The sequence below is a fragment of the Pinus tabuliformis genome, chromosome 6, assembly GCF_031772625.1.
Source record: "Pinus tabuliformis cultivar Carrire ecotype Pingquan chromosome 6, CPIR1, whole genome shotgun sequence".
Lineage (NCBI taxonomy): Eukaryota > Viridiplantae > Streptophyta > Pinopsida > Pinales > Pinaceae > Pinus > Pinus tabuliformis.
Genome location: NC_142292.1, coordinates 722,289,175 through 722,302,429, shown reverse-complemented (window position 1 = coordinate 722,302,429; position 13,255 = coordinate 722,289,175). Strand labels below are relative to the sequence as shown.

Sequence of the window (13,255 nt, the reverse complement as noted above, 5' to 3'; positions counted from 1 at the left end):
TCTTGTAAAGAACTATAATAAATTCAAAAGAGGGATTAGGGTTTAATTAAAAAAAAAAAGGAAATAGGATGAGAAAGATTCAAGGTGTATGAGGGTTTCAGGAGTTGGATTTTAACGTAGAGATCTAATTTTTGCTTATGACCCATCCTTCATACCTATTAAGGTTTTTAAGATGTTTGTTGATTTCAATAGCTTCTCTAAATTTTCTGTGAAAATAGTGGCTCACTTTAGCTCGAATGTGGGTTTTCTCGATACACATATGATGTTTTATTTTATTGGAATGTTCTACAAGGGTTGAATTTTGTTTTTTCCAATTATGTTTTATGTCAGCAGAGTTTTCCAAAATGCAAGCGTTGATGGATTGGTCAGTCTCACCAACATATGGAATCCCACATAAATAAGGAATTAGATAAACTCCTTTTTTGTTTTTAGGGTCAATGGATCTTTAGCAGAATTGAGGTGACTACAGATGGTGTTAATAGGCTTGAAGGTTGTCATGATTTTATTATTTCTTAGGATGTGGGAGATTTTACCAGTGATGCCCTGAATGTAGGGGAGGTTAACTTTACTGATGAAGTTGTATAAATTTTTGTTTTTATTTATAAGACAAGTTTCTTTGTTAGCCTTATTTAGGGAATTGATAGCTTGATGCTGTTTGTATCCATTTTTTAAAAATACATTTATTAGATGAGATTTCTCCTTATCTAGGTGTTCTTTATCAAAGATTCGAACAACTCTTGTAGCAAGTGTGTTTAAAATACCTAATTTTTGGTTGCGATGGTGGTGAGAAGAGGCATGGAGATATTGTTTAGTGTGGGTATTTTTTTGGTAGACTTGGTGAGATATGGAACCATCAGGATTTCGAGTGATGAGGATGTCAATGAAATGAAGCCTATCATTGACTTCTATTTCCATGGTAAATTTAATCGATGGGGAAATATTATTTAGATGTTGTTTGAAATTTTCCAAAGTTTCACGTCCATGAGGCCATATGATGAAAGTGTCATCCACAAATATTTTCCATAATTTGGGTTTTAAGGGAGCACTTTCAAAGGCTTTGGATTCAAAATCCCCCATGAATAAATTGGCAATAATTGGAGAAAGAGGAGAACCCAATGCCACCCCACAAGTTTGTTCATAAACTTCGTCCAAGAAACTAAAGAAGGTGGATTTGAGGCAAATAGATATAATAATGAAATACAAGCCTCTTCAAGTAGGAAACCTCATTTTCCAATACTGAAAATGTACAAACATGAGATGAGATGATTTTAAAACGAGGTCTCCTTCGTGTATATATAGGAACAAATGGTATAATTACAATTGAAGGTTTTATATCAAAGCACTACTACAACAATAGAAATATAAATCACTATCTAGGGCTTTAGATGGGGTTTTATGCTTTATGTGATGCTTTGTCTAGGGCTTAACAAAAATAAGCTCTGAAAGTTTATGGACCAAAAATCACAAAAGTGAGACCTACCCTTGAAATGAGTCATACAAGATAATAGCTCCAATTTTTCCACCTAGATATACCAAAATAAATGACAAATTATATAATTATCAATTTGGTATCATACGTCCCCATTTAAGGATGTTTTCAATCACCAAAGTCTTTTAGTAAAGGAAGTGAGGAAATTTTTCCTCCACCTTCTCCCTAGAGTACCATTTGATCTTCCTTAGAAACTTTCATTTCAACCCAAACTACCAAAGTTCAGATTTACCCCATTTAATTGTTTTCAAATTCTTCTACAAAGTATGTATTATGATTTAGATTCTAATGATAAATCTTCTATGGTAGGAAATTCTTTCTCATTAGTTTCTTAGTCCCACACGGAATGCTCAACAAAGTTTCAAATTATCCATGTTCATTACTGAGTAAATGAACACATACAAGGGTAGTTAAATCTATAGGCACTATCACCCACCTTCTCCAACAATTTGAAAGGACCATACCACAAAGCCTGCATCTTGTTACCAAATACCCTATAACCTTTTTATTGCTAGATGTAACCAAAATTTGTCTCCCACTGTGAAAGTTTTCCTAATTTAGTGTTAGTCATGATGGGCCTTGTACTTTTCATGTGACTTGTTTGAGACATGTACTCGCAAATGAATTTTAAATATTATCATTGAATTTTTCAATCGTCAGTGCTTCTCATATGGTGTTTTCCCTCACTTCTCCTTGTTTTCCATATACAACATCTAACGGAAAATGTGTTAAATAACTAAAGCGGTTCAAAAGGAGACTTATTGGTAAAAGCGTGGACTAGTTAATTATAAAAGTGTTGAATATGAACCAAGTTTTCATTCTAGGTGGTGCTTAGATTCTTCTAATTGCAACTCCTCAAAAGCTAAACCAATGTCATGTTCACCACTTTTGTCTATTAATCTATATGTGGATGGAAATCTTTAGATCTTTTCAATTTTATGTCTATATTCTTCCACCAAGGAGGGAAAACAATGAAAAACCTTGCTCACACAAAGGATATCTAATAAGAAAGTATCACATTAGGATGTCCTCCAAGGAAACACAACCCTCTTTTTTTCCACTTAAATAAGTACAACCTAGGGTTTCATCACAAAACCATAATCTTAAAATATCCATGGGATGAAACCCTAATCTTAGTATTCAGGATACTCCCAAAGCTCCAAGAGATATTAGTTCCTTCAACATAAGAGAGAAAGTATGAATCAAGATTCACAACAAAGAGGATAACTAATGCACCCCTCTTAGTCACAATCTAATTCAAGATAATGACTTAGAACAAGAATAATGAAAGGACTCTCTCATTTCTAAATATATGCCAAAACCCTTATAAGCAACCTAAAAAGCCACAAGTAGGCCCACACATGCAAAGCACTACATTCTAAGGGTACACATGTCAAGCTCTATGGCGATGTCATATACAAGAAAGGATTTAACGCACAGGTGTTCCATGACATGTCTTTAATGCTCCTCCTACAATCCCCACGGACTCCAACACTCCTCATATGGCATGACCTCCACTAAGTCCACTCCCCTAGCATGAACCCCCTCACAACTCATGCATAATTAAGTGAACTCCATACCCCCATGAAAGTATCCAACCTACCCCATACTATGTAGGGCTCAATTTCCTTCTCTGGAATTCCAAATGCTTCTCCTCCAATATAGGGCATTCTGCAAGCAAGGTATCTCCTCCATGTGGCTAACATGTGGAATGTCACCAAAATATCTTAAAATATACAATGCCCTCAGGAATAATGTCATGAAATCATGTAACTGAAGTCGATCAATCAATGTGTAAACCATCTCCAATGTGGAAACTTATCATGGACCATCCAAAAGCTGACCATATTCCATGCACCCAAAATTTCATAAAATATCCCTAAATATGGTGTAAACAGTGTCAAAGTAAACACCAAAAGTTAAATTTAAATAAAATTATTATATCATTTTTACTAAATAATATTTTAACATAAATTTTTTTATTTTAAAAATTATTTATTTCAATATAATATTATTAGTTTATCAATTGAAAGTTGTGACCGCGTCCTCTTGGAAAAAATAAAATAATTAATTAATTTCTTGGTATATTATATGTACACATGGTATAGTGTCAAATTACATTCGTTGTTATAAAGGAAAGCAAGTTCACGCACACTGAAAATAGTAAATGCACGATTCCCACTATAAACTATAGGTATACATGGACTAATGTTCGATCGGTGTGAAAGATTATAGTGTAATTAAAGCAAGTTTATGCACACTGAAAGATTACAATTTAATTAGAGCAGCTCCATGCACACTGAAAAATATAGATGCGCGATACATAATATAGTTCGCATTCAAATTCAATTCCGGTATTTTTCAATTATACATATTACCTTACTCTAGAGGTAGGCATGGCGTGATGTTATAAAAGTGTTAGGTTATAATAACTTGAGAGAAATTTCAAAGAAAATCTTATTTTTGCGACCCATATTAATTTTGTATTCGAAATCAATAAAGTTTTAACTAGCCTACCAAAAAAAAATTAAGAATTAGGTTGAGGCCAGGTCGCGTCCGCCGTTGTAATGTTAAATGAAAAAATGATTGGCTTATCAATAAAGTTGGATGGAAGAATTATTTGTTTAGTTGGAACAATGATCTACTCAGGGGTAATATGGAATGAAAGAACTATAATTATTTATCCATTGCTCACTAATAATGTTAGACGGAAGAACAATTTATCCATCAAATAATGTTGAATGGAAGAATTATCTACACACCAATAATGTTAGATGGAAGAATTATCTACACAACAATAATATTGGATGGAAGAACGATTCACGAGTGAGATGTTATCACTACTAATGTTGGATGGAAGAACAATGCACCATTGAGATTTGGGAAGTTAGGTAAAGTTTGTATGCCCTTTGGAATGATTTAATTCCTCTAAAGATAACTCTCCCATTCTCAACCCCTCCCATGAAATTTGAAGCTTTAACCTAGTAAAGACTAAAACCACACAAAAAACCCATAATCTATACCTCATAAATAAAAAAAATTATCTTTCATTATAATAAAGCCTAAAGCTTTTCATCTTTCATTATAATAAAACCTAAAATTAAGTAATGAAAATATTTACTAAAATTCATCTCTTCAAAAATATTTAATATTATTATAAACAATCTCAAAATATTTAATATTAATATACGATCTCAAAATATTTAATATTAATATACAATCTCAAAATATTTAATATTAATTATTTATAAATGTATATCATAAATATAATATAATTTTTATCAATAAAAAATCAATTTCAAAAATAATAAATATTTTCAATTCCAATTTATTTACATTTAATTAACTTAAACACATTATCTATTCAAATCAAATTTCTTTCTCAATTATGACATGATATATATGCATACATATATGGAATACATAAAATACTTATAAATAAAAATCTAAACTTTTTAAAAATATTTAAATTATTTAAATCATACTAATAAAATAAAATTTATTATTAATATTTTAAATTTCAATTCATTTTCATTTATAAAAATATATTATAACATTTTTAAATCGAATTTGATTTTCAAATATAATATTATATACCCGACACATAATTATAGATATTTCCATTTAATTAATTTAAACACCATACAAATTATTTAAATTATATATATATATATATATATATATATAATTAATATTTTCCATTTAATAAAAGCCCATTATATCTCTGCGGTACCAGTTATATTTATTTATTTTTTTTTTTTAACACTAGGACAATCGGTAACTGGTGAGAGTTATCCTGGGCAGGCCCAGGATCAAATCCAACTGGGTACCGGCTCAGTTATCGCTCGACAACAACCAGCCAGCTCTCGTACGCAATAGGTGTTTTTTCAATTATAACATTATGTAATTCAGATATCTAATAAATATAAATTAATAATGATAATAATTTTATAAGTATTTAAATCAACCCATTTAAATCAAATTTCGTTCTCAATTATAACATTATATGTAATACATAATTATAACATTATATACAATACATAAAACAATGATGGTTCACTTGGAATCAAAAAGATATTTCAACAGGGAGAATTTTTACGATATTACATTATTAATTAAAAAAAAAAAAAAACGCAAAACCTTGTTTAAATTAATCTAATCATATACCTAATTTACTTCACAGAGTTGAGACGCTGAAACACAGAATAACACACTTTAAATCGAATTACTGAAAAATCTATACCTTTATATAAACCACATTTAAAAATAGACCATGGTAGCGGGCTCTGAACTTTTATAATTGCAGCCATATGTAACCTAAATCATCAGGCTAACACATTATTATTGCATTTTCGAGAAAATAAATACTACCTATAAACGTAATAGGTATAACAAACAAATCACAACTTAAAAGTTGACATTGGCTGTGTATAAAGTGTTAGGCCGCCAGTTCGGTGGAATTACGTTATCTGCGACCAGCACTTTGCCAGTGGCCAGAGTTGTCAAACGAATAGATAGCGGAGCAGTGAAAGGGCCATTCAAAGCCCAGTTGGCACCCCAGCTCCTTTGCATTGGTTGCCATGAATTAGAATTTGCCTGAAACAGAATATATAAAAGTCATATCTCCTTGTTATGGACACTCATGAAAAAAAAAATATACAAAATAGCCTGTAGAAAACCTCACCTGCTTTAGTTCCACTAATCTAAGATCACCGTCTCCATTTTGGTGTTCCACAACAAACGAAATCCAATTAGGTTGAGCGCCAGGGTCAAGGTGGAATCCAATATTTGCAGGATATTTACAAGACACTCTGTAAAAAAAAATCAATAGTATTTTTAATTTTTTTTATTTCTCTTTTCTTTAATCATAGAAACAAGATTTTGAAGAATAATAATTAAATTCTCTTTTCTTGAAATCGGATAGACCACATTAATCCTTAAGTAAACGTTAATCTACATCATTACAATGTTATTCAAAAAATTTCTAACAACATTAATGATTTTATTGAAGAATCTTCGGTGAAAATCACATAGAAATTTGAAACTCGTCGACATAAATTTTTCTATGTGATTTTCGCCGAAGATTCTTCAATAAAATTGATATAGATCACAGAAGTCTCAGTTCAATAATATTAATAATGTTATCCATAAATTGTTTTCTGGTCTATGAATACCGTTGGAATAAAATAGGCACCACTCCAGCGTTTCGTAGAGCATCAGCTTTACCAGGAGCTGCAATGTCTCCAATAGCAACGCCACTGAGATCAAAGTGTGGTTTGCCAGTTGCGCAGACTCCACCTGGGCAGGAGTCTGTAATAGTTACAGTCACGCCCGTTGGGTTACACAAATCATTCCTTGTGCACTTCACCTGTTTATACATGATTTATAAGTTTCCTCAATTAAGACAAACAAATAATTCAATAAATGCTCTGGATAATTCAATAAATGCTCTGAAAAAGAGTTGAATTATTTATACAGCATAGCAAACTCCACAGCCTTGTCCCCCATTGAACAGGCCTGGACTTCCTGCAGCTACTTTTGATGCATAAGCGTTATCTCTCAATGCACTGGTATAACCGCAAGCGCCTCCTGTTTACAATCATAGCATTTCTTCAATGAAGCGATTATATCCTAAGTGGATAATTTTGAATTATGCCATTATAAAAAAGACAAAAGAGACTTGCTTCCAAAACAACTTGGAAAATTTGAATGTATATATTTTAACTAGTTGCAGAATATGCTAACTGATAATTTTGTAATATGCCATTATAAAAAACACAAAACTTGCATCACAAAATAGGATGAAAATTTTGAATTTATATTTTTCAAAATATAATTTTAAATTTGAATGTATATTTTTCAAAATACAAATTTACAGGGTTCAATAAACCAGGCAACTCATATAATTTGGTATCTATTTTTTTTTCTTAACTGTAATGTGCGAATTGGGAACTTTGGTGCATTGTTGTGGACACAATTTTTAATATGGACAAATTGGATAGCTATATTAACAAGTTTAAAATTAAATTAGTATATGTATTTTATATACTAATTTAACTATAAATTTATGTTTAAAAAATTAAAATAAATTTATTTTTTAATTATTAAAATAATTAAAAAAAAAAATAATTCATTTTATTATCATTTAACCTAATACATAGTGAATTTAAAGTATTTTATATTTATATGTTTTAAAACATGTCTTCAATTATTGATAATACGGTAAAGAAATCAAATTTAAATTTATATATAAATAATTTTATATTTACATATGGTATATATTTATTTATACAAATAACTTAAAAAATAAAATTTAGACATTTCATATAAACTGTAGTAATATTAATGATGTCTCAAGTGGAAAGTTCAATTAGTGATGTCAAATTATGCAAATAAGAAATCTAAAATTTGATTTAATAGCTAGAATTGAAATCCAAAGTTCAATTTAACAACTAAAATTGACCCGGTTCCCTCTATTACAAAAATAATAATAGTAGTTAATTTTCTCTAAAAATAATTAGTATAATAATTTAAATTAAAATGATGATAAATATGTGAAAAACCATAAAAAAAAAATACTTGTGTACCATTTAATTTATCAGTGATTTAAATCTTGTAAAAATAGTTAATATTAAATTAAAATGATGATAAATATTAATAGCCATCAAAAATATTTGTGCCATTTAATTTATAAACAATTTAAATTATGTATAATTAAGAATTTATTATGTCAAAACATAGTAAAGATTACAAATATACTACATATATTTTCAAATAAAAAAATATTTTACAAACACTTAAAATATCCTCAAATTATTAAAACTAAGTTATCTACATATTTATAGATATGTATCTTTTTTAAAGAATGAAAATTCCAACAACAGAAAATGTAAAGGACTCTTCGTTCAAGAGAGGCTGTTAATGTTTTTTTTCTCTCTCTAAAAAAAAATTAGAGCAGGAGAAGTAAACATTATGGTAAATATACAAATTCTAAGCTTTTCCAGTTTAATTTCTCCAAAATCCGGCAGAAATTTATTGAAATCACAAATTTGATAGGTAACCTCTTCAAAATAGAAGTGGCCTAGGATTTTTCAGTCAAAAAAACCAGTTTAAATAACACAAATTAAGATTTCACCTCAAATTTTTCCGCCAAATTCAACATCCAAAAATTCAAAAAATCAAATTAAAAACAACTTACTTTATTATCTCACACATATATAATTAATAAGACTTAACATCATTACCGTCGGTTCCATCTCCATTTTTGTCGCCATACCATGTACAAGTACCCTGCTGCCAACCCCCTTGAGCTTCACAGCAAAGCATTACAGAAGCTCCCAATGCGAGCATACAAGCCAAGGAAAAACCCAAGCTCCCCATTTCTGAATTGATAGCGATAGCAATAGAAGCTTATAATATTTAAACTCAATGCAATTACTCTATGAGAAATTGTTAGAGCGACCCTTATTATATAACCATTAGAATTCAGCTAAAATGAGAAAGAAATCCTTGTTTTTTCTTTCAAAATAAAACAAGGATGAGAACTAAAATGTTTTTTCCCTTCACAGCCAAAAAACAAGGATCAAAGCAAAAAAACAAAGATGAGAAACGAAATACTTTTTCCCTGCTGGAATTTGGTAGAACGGTCCCCATTTTATAGCCCTGAGAACTCACAGGAAAGAACTGAAAGGCACTTTCTTAGATTTGCTATAATCATAGCTTTTTTCCTTCAAAAGAAAGCTGACTTCACCATCGTTTGGAGGCTCAGAAAACCCAAGTAAGGTAGGGCAGACGTTTCGTAGATACTCGACGTGCTCTCCTGCGCATTTGGCTGTTTGTGCGACGGAATTTAGTTAGGGAGAGCCAGGAAAAATTATTATTTTTATTTAAAAATATATAAAAGTTGGTTATATTTATCTAACGATATGATATTTCTAAAATACAAGTAGAATTATTTATAAATCAATTCTAAATACCAAAATTTTACAAACTAAAATAGTGATAATTCCAGAAACCAACTCGAAAATCTAGAATTGGTGATAATTTCAGTGACCAAAATTGGTAATAAAACTTACTTGGCGATAATTCCAGAGACCAAAATTAATAATAAAACTTACTTGAGAATTAGTGATAATTCCAGAGACAAAAATTAGTAATAAAACTTACTTTCTAATTAGTCGTATTCTTCTACAAAGCTAATCAAGAAATCACATAGCACATAGCAGAGAATCTATTAATGTTTTCTCATGGTTTGGGTAAGGAGAAACCCCTAAATCAGTTTTGATCTCCCCATTTTCCTCTTTGATGGCCATGTATAATGGTATGTATTGTAAAATGAAACTGAGTGGAATGGAACTCGTTAAGCAATACTGTAATTTTTTTCAGTTGATTTGACCGAATCTGGTAACTGTAAATTTTTTTTAATTGATTTTACTGAATTTGGTAATTATGATGTGTGACCGCATATCTGAAACTTAAAAAATTATATTATGCATAATATTATTGAATTATAAATTAAAAAAAATAGTAAAGTTATTGAATTTCAAATTAATAGTATTATGATGTCTAACAGCATATTTAAAGGCAAAGTATAATTATATTATGTAATAAAATTAGCAATGGTAAAGTATAATTTTATTATGCAATAAAGTTAGTAATTGCTCTAAAAGGTGCAGTGAGAGGCTAATCAGATTTTTAAATTAAAGAAGTTGTATTGGTTTCTATAAAGTAAATAATAATGGATATATTATATTTAAGTGTTTTTAGTGTGTTTTTAAAATTATATGTTTATATTTAATGCCAAGGAGCCTAGAGTTAAATTCATTATATAGTAACTTATATCTTGACTTCTTGTTTATGAGTTTGAGTCAATCTAAATGTAGTTGATAGGTAAGTTAAATTCATTATATAGTAACTTATATCTTGACTTCTTGTTTATGAGTTTGAGTCAATCTAAATGTAGTTTATAGGTAGTCTCAATGTTAAGAATGAATTAACTTTAGTAAGAATGGACTAAACAAATTGGTTGAAGAGTAAAAGGACCTATTATCCAACAACTACTTATCCAATGCTAATGCTATCCATTACAAAGTGTAATGCACTTAAGAATCAATAAATATGCTCAATTCTCAATTGTTGCCCACTTTAGAGTCTGAATTTTAATCTTGTCTCCAATCAAATGTTAATCTTGTTGTCATCTTCAAGTAAATTCATTCAAATGTACAACTACTCAAGAATTTTTATTTTTTAAATGCAAAGAGAGAGGGCCATTGGAGCAAGGGTTCAACTCTTGTCATGTTCACTTCTTTGTTTGCGACTTCCAATTGCCTGAACTTTCTAAGTTCAATGGTTAGTTTACTACTTCCACAAGGTCTCTCCATTCTTTTTATTTTTTAGATTATTCAATTTCATGTCAAATTAGAGTCGGTCACTCAATAGTGTGGCTCATTATGCTTCCTTCACTCAATGCTTGTGTTTTGTATTTTTCAGTCATTAAATATAGTTGAAACATTTTAGTGGAATCCAGGGCCTTATCACCTACAAGGATTGGGTTTCCATAGTTCTGTTTTTAGTGTTGAGTGATGCATTTCAATTTTATTTAATTACGCGAGAACCTGCTTCATGCTTACACAACTTGTTGAGTTTATCATGATACAATTTTTTTAATATCTAATCATGAGTTCAATTTGGAAGAAAATGGAAGGTTACATATATTTGGAATCTTGCCCAGTTGTGAACCATTTCTTTAAGTATTATCATTAATTAAGAGATGTTTGTAACTTAGTGTTGTAGTCACTACAACAATATCCAAAATTTTGGGCATATTCAAAATTTCAAGTCCCCCGCGACTCGCCTCAAGCCATTAACGTAATGATTCAATCGTTGATTGGTTAATTTCCCCGTGACTTGTTCTTATATGAATTTGTAGATGCACTTGCCCATGCAATCGCATGATGTATATTGCATTCATTTGTCGTGTGTTATCTTGCACATTGACCCTACCATTGCATTAGGATTTTGGAGGTTTGATTGCTTTCCCACGAATTTGGAATTTATCCCTCTGTAATATGTATTTCAATCAGTGGTGGCACAGTGTGTGGGTAGACATGACTTCAATTTGGCTTTTCATATTAGGGTTTGGAAGAAACCCTAAATTGTCAAAAGAAAGGTTCCCTTCATATTTCACCTAATTTTTTTACCTCCAGGGGGACATTCCCCTTGGCATCGCACGGCATCATGGTGAGAATCAGTGCTTTAATTATTCCCATAGGCTCATGACCAGTATCCCATCTCATCATGTGCATTAAGGTTTGCGTTAACTATTGCCTCTTTCGAAACTTCATGCCATCCTGAGTGCCTTCAACGCCCTTTTCAAGGTTTAGGTTAATCAAGAGATTCCACTTGTAAATTGCAAGCTAATGTCCATGAGATTTGTGTTTTTGTTTGTGTACTTTGCTTAAAGGAACATTTGCGATATTTTTGATACCACATTAATGGAGTGGGGGTCTCCCGGACCTTGTGGAACTCACTTAGACTAGCCTTTTAATTTCCTTGTTTATTATTAAGGTTGTATAGTTGAAATGCATGTTAATGACCCCACTAATCCATGTGGTATTTTGGCATGTAGGGAAAGCAAAGGGAGCACACCACTAGTGTCGGACCAAAGAGTAAGAGCCATTGGAAATTTCCCGCACACTTAAAATCCCCATTAATTATTATTTTAGGCCAATGTATTAATACTGTGGCATTGGCCCATCAAATGGAAATTAAAAGAGAGACCAACACACACACCAATTAAAATAGAATGTTGCCGAGAAATAACAAAAGGGTAGGGTGCATTTATAGTATGATAAACAAACCAACATGAACACTATGAAGGCGTGCAACAAGGAATGTGTTAGGAGTTATGTCGCACCTCTAACGTTATCGCACTCCAAAGTTTGATATTGTTATGATTAAAGTCCACTAACCAACAATGTATCTATGGAAATCATATGGTCACTCAAGGCTTACATGCATTATTCAAATAACCCTAGTGAAATAGCATCATGGAATTAAGTGTAAGGGGAGAGCACGAGGCCTAGCTTCACCTAGGGAATAATGTCATTCTATATTGATGAGGCGAGAACATTATGAGAGGCACGTTCCAAGCCATATTAAAAAATGAAAATTGTTGTCATGAAATGCATTAAAGGGTTGTTGTAGGGTTGTTGTCAAAACATGCATCATGTGACACATGCCAAAGCTGGGTCATGAGCTTGTTCCTTAAGTATCAAGAGGCATGAAATAACGCCTTTGGAGTCATTGAGGCAATTGTAATGTTGTTGTGTTAGCATTGAAAAAGTTGTGGCACAAGATTGGCATACCATAAGAACCTTTCATGCGAATCATACGTGGTGGCAACAAAATGCAGCAAGGCACCATAGAAGAGGCCTCATATGCCCATATGTGCAAAAGCTCTCCACATAATTCCCAGGTGTTAATAGTGCACACAAAAGGCAACGATGAGTTGTTAGTCCAAGCGATTAAGGGGTCGTGTTAACATTGTCATCATGCACCAGGCGATGAGTTTAAATTGGAATGTGTTACATCAAGGTGATATAAAGGCTCATGTTTCAAAGGCAAAAGGTTTATCCAACAAGTGGTCGACAATCCACAAAGGGCAAGAAAATGTGTTGCTCGTATGAAGAAAACACAATGCCAAAATTTCACCGATGCATTTAGGTATCGACAATTTTGTAGGTTGCACATTTCAATATGGGGTGC

General features: G+C 31.3%; 1 protein-coding gene across 1 annotated transcript; it reads right to left on the bottom strand.

Moving 5' to 3' along the window:
• Positions 1 to 5,661: 5,661 nt before the first annotated feature.
• LOC149260728 (expansin-B5-like) lies at positions 5,662 to 8,869 on the bottom strand. The gene is made up of 6 exons (XM_089460951.1): positions 8,734 to 8,869; positions 6,966 to 7,078; positions 6,664 to 6,857; positions 6,174 to 6,300; positions 5,954 to 6,085; positions 5,662 to 5,682 (listed from the first exon to the last, which is right to left on the bottom strand). The coding sequence occupies exons 1-6, from the start codon at positions 8,867 to 8,869 to the stop codon at positions 5,662 to 5,664; spliced, it is 723 nt and encodes a 240-aa protein (XP_089317077.1).
• Between the last annotated feature and the right edge of the window lie 4,386 nt (positions 8,870 to 13,255).

What these genes read in the sequence shown, in the direction of transcription:
- LOC149260728 (XM_089460951.1), bottom strand. Translation starts at nt 8,869, where the DNA reads ATGGGGAGCTTGGGTTTTTCCTTGGCTTGTATGCTCGCATTGGGAGCT. An exon ending in GTGCCTATTTTATTCCAACG is followed by an intron (nt 6,301 to 6,663) that starts GTATTCATAGAC and finishes TTTTTTTTACAG; the next exon opens with AGTGTCTTGTAAATATCCTG. An exon ending in AAGTGCTGGTCGCAGATAAC is followed by an intron (nt 5,683 to 5,953) that starts GTAATTCCACCG and finishes TCTGTGTTTCAG; the next exon opens with CGTCTCAACTCTGTGAAGTA.